The sequence below is a fragment of the Stenella coeruleoalba genome (assembly GCF_951394435.1).
Source record: "Stenella coeruleoalba genome assembly, chromosome: 2".
Classification (NCBI taxonomy): Eukaryota; Metazoa; Chordata; class Mammalia; order Artiodactyla; family Delphinidae; genus Stenella; species Stenella coeruleoalba.
The window spans coordinates 73,059,244-73,075,016 of NC_137147.1; the positions used below are offsets into that span (position 1 = coordinate 73,059,244).

The following is a 15,773-nucleotide window of genomic DNA, read 5'->3' on the forward strand; positions in this document are numbered from 1 at the left end:
TGCGGTCAGAGTCTGGAGGAGGGACCTACTGCCTCAGGCTCATTCCCCTTCCTCCCTCAAGATACTCTTTGCTTGTATCAGACCACCTCTATGACACTGCTGCTTCCCCAGGGAGGCCGCAGTGTCCCGGAGTCTAGCCTGGGGCCTCTGGATAGCTCTGTACCACTTGTGCATCTGTGTTCCCCCACGATGCCTGCTTGGTACCTACTAGGTCACCCCCAAATATCAGCTGAATTCAATAAAAGAAGAAAGGATGCAGGGAAAGAGGAAGCCCAGGCCAGGTGGCTGGATGGGGAGGGCTGCCCTTGGCCTCCCACAGCATCAATTGCTTCTGCCTGAGTCCAGAGAGGGTCAGGTGGCAGGCTGCAGGGGGCCTTTAGCAAAGCTCTATTCACACACACCCCTTTCCCTGGTGCCCCAGGATGGTGAGGTCAGGAAGCAAGAAGGACCACCAAGAAGCCTGGGCAAGGAAATGCCTCTTTATTGGTGCTGGAGGTGTTCCCGGGGAGTCAGATCACGGGACCTTCATTGGGACCCTTGCCCTCAGCTACTTCCTCCTGCGGGGGATACTCTGTCCCAAGGGCACCTCTTCTATCAGCTTCTGTAGAAGGAGAGAGAAGATGATGATACTGGAAGCCTGGGGCTCAGACACAGTCTGGACAGGGGACTTCTAGAGAGTGGGGTCAGAGGTGAGGCTGGGGGAGGCTTTACCTGTAACAAGCGGGCGTGGTAGGTGGCGGCATCCTCCCCAGGCAGCGGCTGGGGGCGCACATGCAGGTAGCGCTCGGCAGCCGTCTCCAGCTCCTCCACCTCATACAGGCTGGCTGGGTCCAGTGAGTGGGCGTTGATGAGGCTCACAAGGTACTCTTTGTAGTGCGCCCTGGGGAGATGAGAGGGTGGAATATTGTTCTTTTGAAGTTTGACTGATATCAACTGAGTGTGTCCAGCACTGTGCTGGGCACTAGCATACTCAGATGAACAAGACCGACACCCCTCACCAGTTGCTCTTGTGGGCCCTTGCCAATCTGTGCACACCACCTTTCTGTGCCCTCGCCTAGAGAGGCCCCTCCCTCCCACTTCTTGCAGGACCTACTGCTTGCAGAGACCCACTCTTCTGCCCTGGCACACCCCCAGTGCTCCTGTGCCGCCGACGCCGTGCTCCACACCCTGCCTGGCACTCACTGGCAGAGGCCGGCATAGCCAGCAGGAGTCTCCTTGCCGCAGGCTTCGTCCCGGAACCCGTTGGGAACTTCCTTCTGCTCCATCACTCGGCAGCCACCTAGGGGTAAGGGAAGGAAGGGTCCCTTTGTCCGGAGGGGGCCACTGACCACGAAGGCCCAGGAGAACTAGGATATGGATGGAGGCACGGGAGGTAGCCTCTAGGGAGGGGACTGAGGACAGGAGCCCCTGCTCTAACAGCTGTGCCAGAGATGCCACCGTGCAGACCACTTCCGACACAGAAGCAGGGACCTTGCTGTCCCTGCTTTTAGCCAAGCTGACTTCTGGCCCATATAATCATATACTCCCTTGAGACAGCTCTTTTGGTTGTGATTTAGCTCTTGCGAGGTTAGCTTATTCTGTGAAGGTCTTACTCTACACAGATGGTAAGAAGTGGGGCAGATTAGAATCATATATAACATCTTTCTGTTGCCCTCATGGAACCTTAAACAGTGCAACTAGTAAGTCTTTAATTAAATAGTCATTGAGTTAACTAATGAATCACTATCCTTTGGGAATGGGAGAATAAAATTAGCATCGAGGTGCCAGGCGCTTGAATGTGGCCTCACATAAAACAGCTTGGCTGCAAGGTGGATATGGTCCCCACTTTACAGAGGAAGAAACAAGCCTGGGGAGGCTGAGTCACCAAAGAGCACAACAAGCAAGCACAGGATGGGCCTGCGTCCTGGTCCAACCCCAGACCCAAGCCTCGCCTTCATCCATCACACAGGGGGAGCCCAGCCCCTCCTCTTGCCTTCTCCCAGGCCCGACGCTCACCTCCAGGCACTGCCCGGGCCCCCGCTGGGGGCTCTGTGTTGAACATGACGTTATTGTCCTGAGGAGGGCAGAAGGATGGGCGTTAGCTTCCCTTGGTGCCAGCCTGCTGGATTTCTCGGCATCCAGGCCTTTCCCTTCCTGCCACCCTGTGCCCTGCCTCCTCTCCTGGGTGACTGGCAAACCAGCCAGGCTGGCCGCCCCTGACCTGAAGCAGCTTCTGGAGCCGAGGAGCCGTCCAGTCCCGCAGGTAGAAGAGGCAGTCGCGGGGGTGGTGGCCATGCAGGGACTTCTTCACCCTGCAGTTAGGGTCTGGACATTTCTGGCGGAAACCCAGATGGGAGAGGGGAAGTTGGAGACTGTTGGGGTCCTGGCCTCTCAGGAACCCCTGCGTGAGGGGTGTAGGGGTGGGGGAGATGAGACATTGGAGGGTCTGGAGCAAGCAGAAGGGGAGAGAGGACAGAGAGGTGCTTTACCCCCCACTGTTCTCTTCTTCCCCTGGGTGTTCCTCAACGGCCTCCACCCCTCACTCCCTCACTCCCGATGGCAGCCCCACCCAGCTAGCCCTTCCATCCCCGTTCTCTGGGCTCACATTCTTGGCGTAAAAGGCATTGTAGCAGCCACTGCAGAACTGGTGGCGGCACTGGGTGCAGTGAAAGTGCATGCAGCCTCCTCGGGCCAGTGCGTACGAGAACTTGCACTTGGGGCAGTCTGCAAGGGACAGCAGGTCAGGGTTCGGGCTGCCACTGCTCCTCAGGCCCTCAGGAAGAGAGCCGCTGGCAATGAGAGATTACTGGGCAAACAGGCAATCTTACCTATGCCATTTTCCTGAAGGTACATCGCCAAGCCCTGGGCCTGGTACTCCGGGTCATTGGTGCGTTTCCAGTTCTGGAAATCTTCACAGCTCCGACCTCGGTGCTGCTCCTCCCACTGCCAGAAGGAAACGAGCTTCCCATGAAAGCTCTATCCTAGGCCCTTCTTGCTGGCCCCTCCACTCAGATCCAGCGGTCCCTGGCTTAGTGTATGGCACTGCCATCCACCGTTTGCTCAAATCCCAAACCGAGGGGCCGGCCTTGGTTCTCTCATCTCTTCACACCCGAAACATTCACCAGCAAGTCTTGTTTCCACCACCCAAGCCTAGTTCAACCCTGTCCTTTTCTTCATCCCTACTCTGACCACCTTTACTCTGGGCCAGGTCAGGTCTCGTCTCGATTCCTAGTCTCTATGCCTCCACTCCTGCTCCCCTATGGTTCAGCCTCCACCTTGCAGCCAGTGTGCCTTTGAACATGTAACCAACTGCACTGGGAGTGTTCTAGCTTGGAGGTTTGGTGGTAAGGTCGCAGGTGTTCATTTTATTATGGTGTTTTATATGACAGATGCAGGGACTTCCCTGGTGGCACAGTAGTTAAGAATCCGCCTGTCAATGCAGGGGACATGGGTTCAAGCCCTTGTCCAGGAAGATCCCACATGCCGCAGAGCAACTAAGCCCGTGTGCCACAACTACTGAGCCTGCACTCTAGAGCCCGCGAGCCACAACTACTGAGCCCATGTGCCACAACTACTGAAGCCCACGCGCCTAGAGCCCATGCTCTGCAACAAGAGAAGCCACCACGATGAGAAGTCTGCACGCGGCAACAAAGAGTAGCCCCTGCTCACCTCAACTAGAGAAAGCCCGCACGCAGCAACGAAGACCCAACACAGCCAAAAATAAGTAAATAAATTAATTAAAATAAGTTAAAAAAAAAGACAGATGCAACTTTTTGGTATCAAATATTAAACTTTCTAAAGGTAAATGAGAGAGCATCACCCCTTGCTCAGTTGTAGAATGAAAGGCCGATCCCTTGCTGGACTGGCCTCACGGCCTCTCCTGATCTGGCAGCTAGCTCCTCTCCGACCGCCAGCCGCTCTCACCCTTGCTCTTGAGGCTCCAGCCACACAACACTTTTTCTGACTTTGGCCTTTCCATGTGTTGTTCTTTCTCTTCCAAATACTCTCTGCATAGTTGGCTTCTTCTTAACTTTCATGCCTGAGCTTAAATCCAGCCATTTCAGAGAAGACTTGTCTAACCTCTCGATCCTGTGTACTAGGTAGGTCCATCCTGTTATTCCTAACCTCAGATTCCTATTTGTTTTCTTCATAGAACTCACGGCGATGTATAATTCTGCTCTCTCTCCTTCCCTCACCCCTCCTCCCTCCCTCCCTGGCTAGCCTGTAACTCTTTGAGCCCAGAGCTCATGTCTGTTCTGTTCTCCAGCACACCCCGCGTCTAACAGTACCTGTGGTGGCTCAGCAGGTATTTCCAAAAGGATGGATGTGCCTCACCTGGCGCTTACAGCGCACGCAGAAGGTCTGGTGACACTGGGGACATGTTGCCTCCAGCTGCTCACGCTCGTATATGAAGCCAAAGGAGCACTGTGGGTGCAAGAGCATAAAGCTGTCTGAGGCCTGACCAGGCACCACTCCCCACCCGTCCCTCCGGTCAGCAGCTCTGGGCAGGCCTCTGACCTGGGCACACCACAAGAACTTGGGATCTCGCATGAGCACGCCCTCAGTCAGCTTCTTGTGGAACAGCGCATAGGCATCTGGCTCTAGGCTCTCTCGAAGCTGGGAACAGGATGTGGAAGTGGCGGGTGGGCAAGGCTCCTGTTCAAAGCCCAGGGCACCCTGAGTCCTAGGGACTTCAGTACCTGGATATCGAGGGTGGAAAAGTAGCTGAGCAGCTGTGCATCATCGGTGAGGTCGGGGCGGCCACAGGCAGGGCACACCATGTCTGTGATGTGTTTCTCCTTCAAGGCAATGGTGAAGTGCTGGCGGAAGCAGTCGGGACAGATAGTGCACTCACAGGAGGTCAGAGCCTGCATCTGGTGGAGGGGAAGGGAAGGGAGGGAAGAGGGTAAGAAGCTACAGTTGCCAGCTGAGGGGGGGCAGTAGCCAGGTGTCTGCTATGAAACCGGGGTCTAATTAACAACTGGGCGGGCAACCTAAATGTCTGAAGACCTTCAGATGGAAAAAAACAGACAATGGTGAGACCTAAGGTAAACGGAAGAATGCCCTCTAAAGGCATCCACATTCAATTAAAAGCAAACACACAATAACTGAATCACTTTGCTGTACACCTGAAACTAACACAGCATTGTAGATCAACTATACTCCAGTAGAAAATAAAAATTTTTTAAAAGTTAAATTAAAAAGGAAAAAAAAGCCGGGGGTGGGGTGGGGGGTGGTGGTGGTGGTGGATTCCCTGGTGGTCCAGTGGGTAGGACTCCGCACTTTCACTGACGAGGGCCCGGGTTCAATCCCTCGTTGGGGAACTAAGATCCTGAAAGCTGTGTGGCGTGGCCAAAAAAAAAGCAAACACAAACAACATCCTTGAAATGACAAAACTATAGCAATGGAGAACAGATTAGTGGCTGCCATATGACAGGAGGAGGGGAAGAAGGTTCCAACTATAAAGCGGTAGCACAAGGGGGTTGCACTGTGGTATCTTGATTGTGGTGGTGGTTACATGAATCTACATGTGGGGTCAAATGGCATACAACTACACACATACACACTGATGCACAAAATGAACAAAGCCTGCGGTCTAGTTGACATTGTACCAATATCTATTTCTTGGTCTTGATATTGCACTATGATTATACAAGATGTCACCATTGGGAGGGGGTGGATAAAGAGCACACAGGACTCTGTACTATTTTCATAACTGCCTGTGACTCTACAATTATTTTAAAATAAAGAGTAAAAACAAAAAACATACAGAGCCAGCCTAACTAAACTGGGCTGTATTTTGCCAAAGAACTGCCACTTCTGACCTAGAGTAAGTCAGAAGGGGCTCAGGAGATAAGAGGGGCCTATTCCTACCAAGTGGGTATTTGATGATCACATTAAATAACGGTAATTTTTTTGGTGTGACAGTGGTATTTGTGGTTATATTTTCAAAGAGTTTTATCTTTTAGAGATACATATTGAAATATTACAGATAAACTATCTGACATCTGAGATTTGTTTCAAAATAATCCTATGTAGGGGCTTCTCTGGTGGTGCAGTGGTTGGGAGTCCGCCTGCCGATGCAGGGGACACGGGTTCGTGCCCTGGTCCAGGAGGATCCCACATGCCGCGGAGAGGCTGGGCTCGTGAGCCATGGCCGCTGGGCCCGCGCGTCTGGAGCCTGTGCTCCGCAACGGGAGAGGCCACAACAGTGAGAGGCCCACGTATCGCAAAAAATAAAAATAAAAAAAGAATTCTATGTATGTGTAGATGAAGTAAAGATTGGTCATCCATTAATAATGGCTGATGATGAATACATGGTGGGGGGAGGGAGAGTGGAATCCATTATACAGTTTTCTCTACTATTGCATGTTCGAAATTTCCCATAATAGAACATTTAAAAAAAAGAGAGGGAGGTGGCCTATTCTTGCCCTCCCCTTCCCAGAAGCCTTCAGGGGCACATGGGCAACTGCAGAGCAAAAGACAAGATCAGAGACGGGCTGGGGTAGAGTGGGGATCCAAAGGGAACAGAGCAATTCTAAGGCCAGGGGCAGTGGGGAGGGACTTACCCGGTTGCGGGGCAGGGCCCAGCTGCACACGGCACACTCCTGGGCAAGCAAGCGGCGCAGAAAGGCCCGGTCCTGGCTCTGCCTCACAGCTTCTACCACATCCCCCAACTCATAGTTCCTGGGTGTTTCCTGCAGTAGCGCCAGTGCCAGCTCTGCCCGGCCCCAGCTGGGGAGTGCGTGGACTGCCAAAAGCCGTCTGACCAGGCTCTGCAAGGCGATTCAGGTGGAGAGGGAAGAAGTGGCTGTCAGACCGCAGAGAGCCTACCCCTCAGCCTGCCCTCAGCCCTACTAAGTGGGCTCTTCACCTCCTTCCAGCACCTGCTTATCTGGCCCGTCCCAGGAAGGGGTGGGCTCAGGACCACTGTCCCAGAGGCGCTGATGGAAGGGTTCTAGGCGCTGGCGCTGTAGCTCAGTCAGGGCTCGTGCCACGTCACCTCCATGTTGGAACAAGGCATGAAGAGACCCCTCCTCAGGCTCAAAGCCCAGGGACCGGAGCTCCTGCACCTGTGAGTTGGGAGGGGTGAGAAGGAGTGAAGAAGAATGTGAGAGGCTCTGAGATCCACAGCCCTCAATCCTGCACCCGCTCCAGCACAGCTGCTGCTACCTTCCTCCGCCGGGCCCGCACACACTCTTTCACAGCTTCATCCAGGTTGCCGTGACGATCCAGCCAAGCATTCCGGGCCTCCTGACAGGAAAAGGCACCCAGCCTCGGGTCCTGCTGTCCAGCCAGCTCAGCCACCATCTCCAGCACGTAGGGCAGCTCTGAGCGCAGCCACTGCAGGGGCACCTCGGTGCCCGAGTACTGCAGAGCTGAGAAGACCTCCTCTGGACAGGCGCCTCCGGCTTCCCCTTCCTAAGGCACAGTCCCGCCCAGACAGGGCGCCCATCAGGAAGGGCACACCCCACCCACCCTTAGCCCGAACCAAAATGCTGACAGTGCTCGAGCTGTCATGGATCATGGATCACGTGAGCAGGACACAGCATGATGCCTGCCGTGGGGGAAGGGTTCAATAAGAGGCAGCTGCTGCTAACAATGACAGGTTTTGAGAACTTGCATCAATCAACTGCAGCCTCTCTCTTCCCCCACAAGCTTATCCCAGGCCCAAATCCTCACCCGGATCTTGAGCACTAGCTGGAGACCTTCCTCCCGCATCTTGTCTTGGCGCTGCTTCTCAAGGTCCCCACAGGAACTGGCCAGGGGGGCACTGAGGCGTCGTGGAGGCCCTGGTTCAGGGAGTTGCTCTTCCAAAGAGCTGGCAAGGGGCTGAGGGGTATGCTGTACTGGGTTGGGGCTGCTGGTCCGGTTGCACATAGCACACACCCAGCCAGGGCCCGAGTTGCAGAAGGTACAGTGAATGCAGTACCACACTGGAGTCTGAGCAGAGGAGAGCAAAGTATCCTCCTGCTGGGAAGGCAGAAAGAATTATCCCATTGAAGGTTGGCTGAGGCTCCAGATGGAAATATAGGAAGCTGGGGGGAAGATACTGGGGAACTGAAGGAAAATAGGGGATGAAGAAGTAGAGAATGGCCTGTGGTAACAGGTGCAAATAAAGAGCTGAGAAGGCCAGGAACAGGTTACCTGAAGGGGCTGCAGGCAAACGCCGGCATCCTGAGAATCCACTACCAAGCTGGGAGGCTGAGCCAGCCGAGGTCGCTCACACATGGCACACAGCACAAACACAGCCTCATTCTCAAAGGTGCAGCTCTGGCAGGCCCAGTGACCCCGTGCAAGCTCGGGTTCTACGCCCCCAGCTCCTTGGGGACCCTCAATCCCCAGCCCCAACCCTTTACAGCCTCGGGGCCGATCACAGGCCACACAGAGTACTGTCCAAGGTTCATTCAGCAGGGCGCAGGCAGAACAGTGCCAGGGAAGACGGGCACTTGCAGGATCAGGGGAAGAAACAGAGCTGTCTCCCAGGGCCGGCAGGGAGGTTGACTGAGGCTGTGGTGGAGCTGAGGCAGGTAAGCTGTAATGGAAAAGCAGACACGGCCTGCTGAGGGGGTGCCTGGGACCCTTACCCATGGGCATCCCTCATTCCCTGCAGGACAACACATGGCTCTGGCCTTTGCACATGTCTGGAACACTGCCATACCCATAGCCTCTTCAACATTTAAATGACAGCCTAAAGTCCATATCTGGCTGGTAAATATCCCTAACATAGGGTCTGACCCCTATTAGGTGCTTAAAATATTACCAACTGATTGGGTTGATCCTTCTGACTAAGCTGCATCCTCCTACTACCTATCTGCACACCCAGATAATCTATTTTGCTATGACTGCTACTCGCTTGACATGTATATCTATGATCTCCTGGAAGGCAGTAACTGGCTGCTTGCTCTCTATGAGACAGTCTTTAGCACAGAATCCAGCACATAGTAGATACTCAAATAATTTTAAGTTCTCTCAATTTCGCTCCCACTCAGGAGAAAAGGCCTCTCACTTGGGGGTCAGGTGGGTGGCCTGGGGGGCCACAGGCAGGGTCTGGCGGAGGTGATGTGCACGGTCTGGGTGTCCATGGAAGAGGCAATCACAAGTTGGGCACAAGCCCTGTTTACAAGCTAAGCAGTGCAATGTGCCTGGAGCAGAACCACAGAGGAAGCAGGGACCAGGAATGGAGGCTGGAGAACAGGAAAAAATAGAACATCTTTCTAAAAAAGACCAGGTTACATTTGAATCTGCTGTGGAGGGGACAAATCACAGACAACTTTTCAGCATATTTTTTCAACCCAAGGAAACAATTTTAATCTATACAAAAGGAAGATAACCAAGAAGACAGGAAATTTCCATCAGTATGATCTACTAGCATTCCCAACCCCCAACATAGGACAATAATACCTGGGGCAGAGGGTGTGGTGAGGGGGCCAGGATCAATCTCTCTCAGTAAGGGGGCAAACTCTGAGAGCTGCAGTATCTGAGGAAAAAGGACAGGGAATGAGCAAGGGCTTGGGGACAGAGGCCCACAACAGGTTCCCTTTGTTCGCCAGGCCCCAGAGCCCCATTCCTGCCTTCCTTACATCATCTTCAACCTTGTCTTTCAGCAGCTGCTCCAGTGCTTGTGGTTCTGGATGAGTATTCTGCAAACAAGGTAAGAGGAGTTCCCACCTAGAGCCCTGGAACAAGGCCCTCCCTCAAAGCCCTGGTCCCCCAACGTTCACAGTGTGAAAAGTACAGAGAGATCCTAAGTTACTGTGGGGACTATGCCTATGGTTCAGCAGCATGGGAGTCCCCACACTGGCTTTGTTGTTAGGCTGGGACTAGAGATACCTCACCTGTAGCAGCAGGCTGAGCTCTGTCCTAAGCAGCAGTACTTCCAGTGTGACTGTAGCAACTTGTTGCTCATCCGGCTCCTTCTGGCCCTCAGGGAAGCTCAACCCATCTGGCTGCTCCTCTGTGTAGCCATACAATCGCAGAACATCCCGGCCCCCCTGCCACACATTCAAACCAGTCACCGCCCAGCAGGTCCCCTTCCCAATAGGGCTGGACCTCAAACCATTCAGCACAGCCTCAGGCCCTTTCTAGTCAATCCCCAGCCCAGGCTAAGTTCCCTTCTCCCATTAGGGGCCCAGGGGCTTCACCTGAACAGCATCCACCGTACTGCGAAAGACAGGGTTATTAAACTTGACCCCGCGCCAGTACCGGGGCCGCTGAGGGCTGAGGAGGTTGCGGCCATATTTCTCCAGGATGTTCAGGGCCGTGGAGAGGGTGTTGAGGTAGTTTCGGGGCTGCGAGCAGTCAGAGAGCAGAGAGCTGTGAGCCCCAACCCGGCCTCAGGTCCTCTGTCCTCCTCCCAACCCGGGCCGGGCCTCACCTCCCCATGAGCGTTGCAGCGGACCAGGCGTGCAGCATCCAGCTGCAGGTAGCGGGCTGCTGGCGGCAGAGAGGTGACCAGTAGCGGCCGGAGCTGCTCCAGCGAAAACGCCTGCCCGGAATCCTTCCTCAGGGCGCTCGCCAGCTCCTCGCGGGCCGCCAGGAAGGCCCGCTCCTCCTCCTCCCCCGGCATCCTGAGACAGGAGTCAGCCCCAGCCCGCTGTCCGACGGGACCCGGCGCAGGCTGTGCGCGGTCCGAGCGCCGCCAGTAGCGCCTGGGGTCTGGCTTCGCGGCCCGACCCGGTCGGTTCGGACGCCCCGGGTCACTCACGGCACGGTCACTCTTCGGCCCCGGGCCCAACGCCAGGGTTAGCGGGAACAGGAAGTACTAGGAAAGAGGGCGGGACTGCAACCCAAATTCAGGGGAAGGGGCGGGGTCTAAGCTTGAGGAAGGGCGGAGGCCAAGAAATCGGGGGGCGTGGCCCAGGGTCCCAGCCAATGATAATGATAAATAATCCATGGCTCCTCCCCCAGAGCGCCTAGGCAGCAAACCCTGTTCTGGCGTTCTTCCCCTCCTTGGTCCAGGCTGGTCCCACCCCTCTCCGGATAGACCCTGGTACGGGGTTACTTTACTCCCCTCAAAGCCCTCCTCTCTATCCGGGACCCCACAGGGGAAATCCCACTCAGCTGGGGACTCAACTCTGGCCGGCCTGAGCCCCACTCAAGCCCCTTCTCCAGTCAGTCTTGAAGATAGGGCGCCCTCCGGGAGGAAGCCCCCGCGCCTTCTCCCTTCCTATCCTCTGTCCCTTCTCCCTCCTACTACTTCTCCCGCCCACTCTGATCCCTCTCTGGCCCTTCCCCGCAGTCAAGCCTTCCTGGGGGAGCCCCACCACTTAACACCCCCTTTCCCACTCTCCCACCCTTCTCACCCCAACCCTGACAGTCCTCGGACGGTTCTTTCCCCCTCTCTCTAAGCCCCTCCCCTTCTCCGAGGGACAGCCCCTGTTCAATCTCCGCCGGTCCCACTTGCCCTAGCCCCTCCCCCGGACAGCCCCTGGGTTTGTGACCGAGTCAGCACCGCCTCTTCTAGTCTCACAGGCCGAGAATGGCAGAGGGGCTCCTTACGGTTTGCGGCGGCCTTCCAGGGGGAGGGGGAAAAGAAGGAAGGGGGTGGGGCTGAGGGGGCGGGCCTGGACGTGGGGAGTGAAAGCGAAAGCCCAGGCGGCGAACAGGGAGACCGGAGACCTAGCAGCAACTGGAGCAACATGGCCAAGCCTTGTGGGGTGCGCCTGAGCGGGGAAGCCCGCAAACAGGTAACGGGGGACCGGGAGGCCAGGAAGGCGCCGAGGAGCCCTCCTAAATGGAGGCCAAACTGGGTGCTCCGAGGGACCAAGGCCGTGCCAGAGAAATCTCCCAACCTCTCTAAGTGCTTTCACTTCTGCCCGGGGATTACCAGATTCCTGCCCTCCGGACAATCTCTGCACTGAGCATGGGCTTCCAGGGAAGTCTGGCATGTGGTGGGGAAGGACTGAGCCAAGTTGGAGGGCATCCTATTGGGGATGGGATCTTACTCTGGACAACTGAGACCCTTAACCAACATCCGGGTACCGCTCTCTGTGCAGGTGGATGTCTTCAGGCAAAATCTTTTCCAGGAGGTAAGTCTTCTGGATTCAAGCGATTTGACCCAGAATCTTAGGCCAATACTTGAGGGTTGCAACTTCTCAGACTGATCCCCAAACCCACCCTCCATCCGCGCCTTACTTCACTTATTAAGCCTCCATCTAAGATAAGCTCTTAATTATTGATCTCTGCTTTTACCTGTACCCCTCTTAATACCTTCTGCACTTCCACCACTTCCTCTCCCCTCTTTTGGTGTGGAGGGAAAAGCCATGGCCCCAAAGCAGGAATACCACAGTTCTAACCTTGGTTCTGCTGCATCCCAACTTGGGGAATTCCCTTCAATTTTCAGGGCTTCAGTTCCCTCATTTATAAGTACTGGAATCAATGATTTCCAAGGGCCCTTCCAGTCCCACTTCTCAGACATCTCACTGAACGTCTTCTGTGATTCCGACCCTTGCAATGTAACCCACAGGCTGAGGAATTCCTCTACAGATTCTTACCTCAGAAAATCATATACCTGAATCAGCTCTTGCAAGTGAGTAGTGTGGACCCCTCCTGCCCCATCCCATGGCCTCTCTCCTCTCCATCCACCCTCTCTAGCTAACAACTGGGCTCCGAATGCAGAGAACAGTCGCAAATGGTGGACTGGGAACATTAGGATAGTGTGAGGCCTGAGCCTAGGTTAGGAGGCAGAGGTTGGGTGGGATGTGTGGAGGAAAGGCTCTGACTCAGGTTGAGGGGAAGAGGTTGGGCAGCCCCTGACAGTGAGCTCTGTGCAGGAGGACTCCCTCAACGTGACTGACATGACTTCTCTTCGGGCCTCGCTGGACATCCCCATCCCAGACCCTCCACCCAAGGATGATGAGGTGAGGCACTCATGGTGTAGGGCTTGGGCTATAAACCCAGTGTAAGTGGCCCTCCAACCTCCATGACTTTTCTAAAGCTACTTTCCCCCTTTTTTCCTTAGATGGAAACGGATAAGCAAGAGAAGAAAGAAGGTAAGAGAGGAAGGGGTGGCTAGGAAAAGGGAAATGGCACACTGACTACTGGATGAGAAAGGGTCTAAGTCCCCTCTTTCTCACAGTCCCTAAGTGCGGCTTTCTCCCTGGGAATGAGAAGGTCCTGGCCTTGCTTGCTCTGGTTAAGCCAGAAGTCTGGACTCTCAAAGAAAAATGCATTCTGGTAAGCCTGGGAACTGGGGGACAGAGAAAACGAGCAAGGCCAGGCCCTGGTCTCCTTCAGAGATTCAATTCCTTCATTTAGGAAACTACTCCCCAAATAGGAAGCTTCCTTCTGTACCTTGGGTTTAGATACCTTTTGTTCTCTATCACAATGATATCCCCAAATTAGACTGTGCTACACCCACCTCTATAACCTGAGAACCTACTGCTGTACCAGGTACAGAGTACAGATGCTATGATACAGTGAGTTGGTTTAAGAACTTGGGCCCTAGAGGGAGACTGCCTTGGTTCAAATCCTGACTCTATCACTTACCTAACTGGTTACTTTAAGTAAGTAACTTAGACATCCTGTGACTCAGTTTTTTCATCTGTTAAGTGGGTACAATAAGAATATATACTTTGAAACAAGCAAAAAAATATATATATATATACCTTGAAAGGTTGTTGTGAAGATTAAATGAGATATATAATACATAGCACAGTGCCTGCCATATAATAAGTACTCAGTTAAATGTACCTATTATTAGGAAGTAGCAGTAATCAGAATAGAGGGTTTGTTGAATGATTCCTACATGATATCTCTTAATGTAGGTGATCACATGGATCCAGCACCTCATCCCCAAAATTGAGGATGGAAATGACTTTGGGGTGGCAATCCAGGTGAGAAAGGGTGTGTGAGAATGCTGACAGCAGGGAGAGACTTGGGGAGTAAGGGATAGGAGCTAGACAAGAACTGGGAGGAGGAGGGAGACGGTGAGTGAAGGAGGGAGGAGATGAAGGGTTGTCTTTGCTTTCCATTCTTTTGTCTCCACAGGAAAAGGTGCTGGAGAGGGTAAATGCAGTCAAGACCAAAGTGGAAGCCTTCCAGACAACCATTTCCAAGTAAGGACAGCTGGAAGGCCAGCGCCGGGGTCTGCAGGGACATTTCTTTGGGACTCCCAAAGCTGGGCATGCCTATCGGATGAAGCGGTGCTTTGGGAAGGGTCTGAGGGAGTACCTCTCTCTGAACATCCATTCCTGTGGTTACTCCTCTTGCTTCTGGCAGGTACTTCTCAGAACGTGGGGATGCTGTGGCCAAGGCCTCTAAGGAGACCCATGTAGTAAGTGGACAGTCCACCAGCCTTTTAGCTGAGGCTGCTGGGGATGGGGGGTGATGAGAAAGTGGGGGATAGAGGTCCTCTTTGTCTCATTTGTGACCTTCCCAATGTGGAGAATATTAAGCCCAGGAAAACTGATTTAGGCTTCAAAAACCTTGACCCCTTTCTCTGTTTGATCCTCTGGGATCCCATTTCTTGGCTGAGAAGGGGCTCATTCCTCAAGTTACCTATTCCCTGTATGAGGAAACCAGACTAATGTCCCAACCTTCCATGGGGCTGACTCAGCTTTGCCTTCCACATCCCAGATGGATTACCGGGCCCTGGTGCATGAGCGAGACGAGGCAGCCTATGGAGAGCTCAGGGCCATGGTGCTGGACCTCAGGGCCTTCTATGTGAGTGTGGAGTAAGCCCCTTAGGGAGGTGGATGAGGGGCGCAGGGGAAACGCCAAGAACCTGACTGTTGCCCTCTGGCCTTCTTCCAGGCTGAGCTTTACCATATTATAAGCAGCAACCTGGAGAAAATTGTCAACCCAAAGGGTGAAGAGAAGCCATCTATGTACTGAGCCCAGGGTTAGAAGGGAAATAAATGACCTATACTTTGTGTGGATAACCTCTGGTGTGTGTCATTCATTCAAAGACATTTACTGAGTGTCGCCTATATCCAGACACTAAATGTGAATGAATGTGGTGATGAGAAAGGGAGGGGTGCCAGGAAGACGAAGATGAATTAAAGGTGCATCCTGTTCTTAGGAAGTCATCCTAAAGAACAGGGTGGGAACTGTTACATGCCATGACAGCCATGAAAATAACCTGTATTGGGGAATTTCACAAGATTATTTCCATCTGGAGGTATCATGAGTGCTTCCTGGAAGAGATGGCATCTGGGCAGAGCCCTTATAGGAATAATCAGGCTTTGGAGAGACTGGGGGAAAGCTCTGAGGCTGAGGTCAGGGAATGAAGAAAGGCACAACCCTTTCTTCAGCTCAGAGCACACCTGGAGGGAGAATGAGATTTCACTGGGAAAATTATGGGTAAATGGTTGGACTCCTTCTCAAGGGCTGGGAGGGGCAAAAACGCTTCCAAGGCATTAAGGCGAAGGAAATTATACTACAGGACATTATGGGAAGGATGGGTCAATAAAATTCTTTTTGACCTTTACCCTCCTCCTTCAGCCAATGCCGTCTTTGTTTCTGCAGTCATTACATTGAGGAAAGGAAGGGCCAGATAACCTGCAGTTGCAAAAGTGACACGGCTTATTAGTAAGTGACAAAGCCGCTCTAGAGTACCAATCCACTCATTCCATAGTTGTAGCCAAGCTGTCCGCTACGTACCGACATTCGAAGCTCCGCGTTTCGGGGAGACACCAGATGAGGGGCGCGGGCACCACCCAGGTGGCACAGCGGGGCCTGTAGGGGCGGGAGGCAGAGGTAACAGACGCAGCCATCTTGCAATCAAGAGCCGAAGTGGGGTAGCCTAGCCAATCAGCGTGCGGGTAGCTCTCTACAGTCAAAGGCGGGAC

General features: G+C 53.8%; 2 protein-coding genes across 5 annotated transcripts; one reads left to right on the forward strand and one right to left on the reverse strand.

Annotated features, from left to right (window-relative positions):
• Nucleotides 1–414: 414 nt before the first annotated feature.
• RNF31 (ring finger protein 31) lies at nt 415–11,272 on the reverse strand. Of its 3 annotated transcripts, none has more exons than XM_079915095.1 (21): nt 10,358–11,272; nt 10,125–10,271; nt 9,819–9,974; nt 9,564–9,623; nt 9,385–9,460; nt 8,990–9,167; nt 8,128–8,515; nt 7,663–7,953; nt 7,153–7,401; nt 6,867–7,052; nt 6,549–6,755; nt 4,680–4,853; nt 4,498–4,596; nt 4,315–4,404; nt 2,808–2,922; nt 2,585–2,703; nt 2,201–2,380; nt 1,996–2,053; nt 1,183–1,279; nt 712–880; nt 415–601 (listed from the first exon to the last, which is right to left on the reverse strand). In XM_079915095.1, the coding sequence occupies exons 1-21, from the start codon at nt 10,547–10,549 to the stop codon at nt 548–550; spliced, it is 3,285 nt and encodes a 1,094-aa protein (XP_079771221.1). In that variant the 5' UTR covers nt 10,550–11,272; the 3' UTR covers nt 415–547. The 3 variants fall into 3 exon arrangements, with proteins under 3 accessions (XP_079771221.1, XP_079771223.1, XP_079771222.1); XM_079915097.1 differs by having other exon boundaries at nt 416–601; nt 2,201–2,314; nt 7,663–7,950; XM_079915096.1 differs by having other exon boundaries at nt 417–601; nt 2,201–2,314.
• Nucleotides 11,273–11,558: 286 nt separating this feature from the next.
• PSME2 (proteasome activator subunit 2) lies at nt 11,559–14,862 on the forward strand. 2 transcript variants are annotated; one of them, XM_079913835.1, is made up of 11 exons: nt 11,559–11,669; nt 11,979–12,011; nt 12,449–12,511; nt 12,756–12,842; nt 12,944–12,974; nt 13,061–13,158; nt 13,749–13,817; nt 13,972–14,039; nt 14,203–14,257; nt 14,560–14,646; nt 14,737–14,862. In XM_079913835.1, exons 1-11 carry the CDS (start codon nt 11,622–11,624, stop codon nt 14,815–14,817), a joined length of 720 nt encoding a protein of 239 aa, XP_079769961.1. In that variant the 5' UTR covers nt 11,559–11,621; the 3' UTR covers nt 14,818–14,862. The 2 variants fall into 2 exon arrangements, with proteins under 2 accessions (XP_079769961.1, XP_079769962.1); XM_079913836.1 differs by lacking the exon at nt 12,449–12,511.
• Nucleotides 14,863–15,773: the final 911 nt, after the last annotated feature.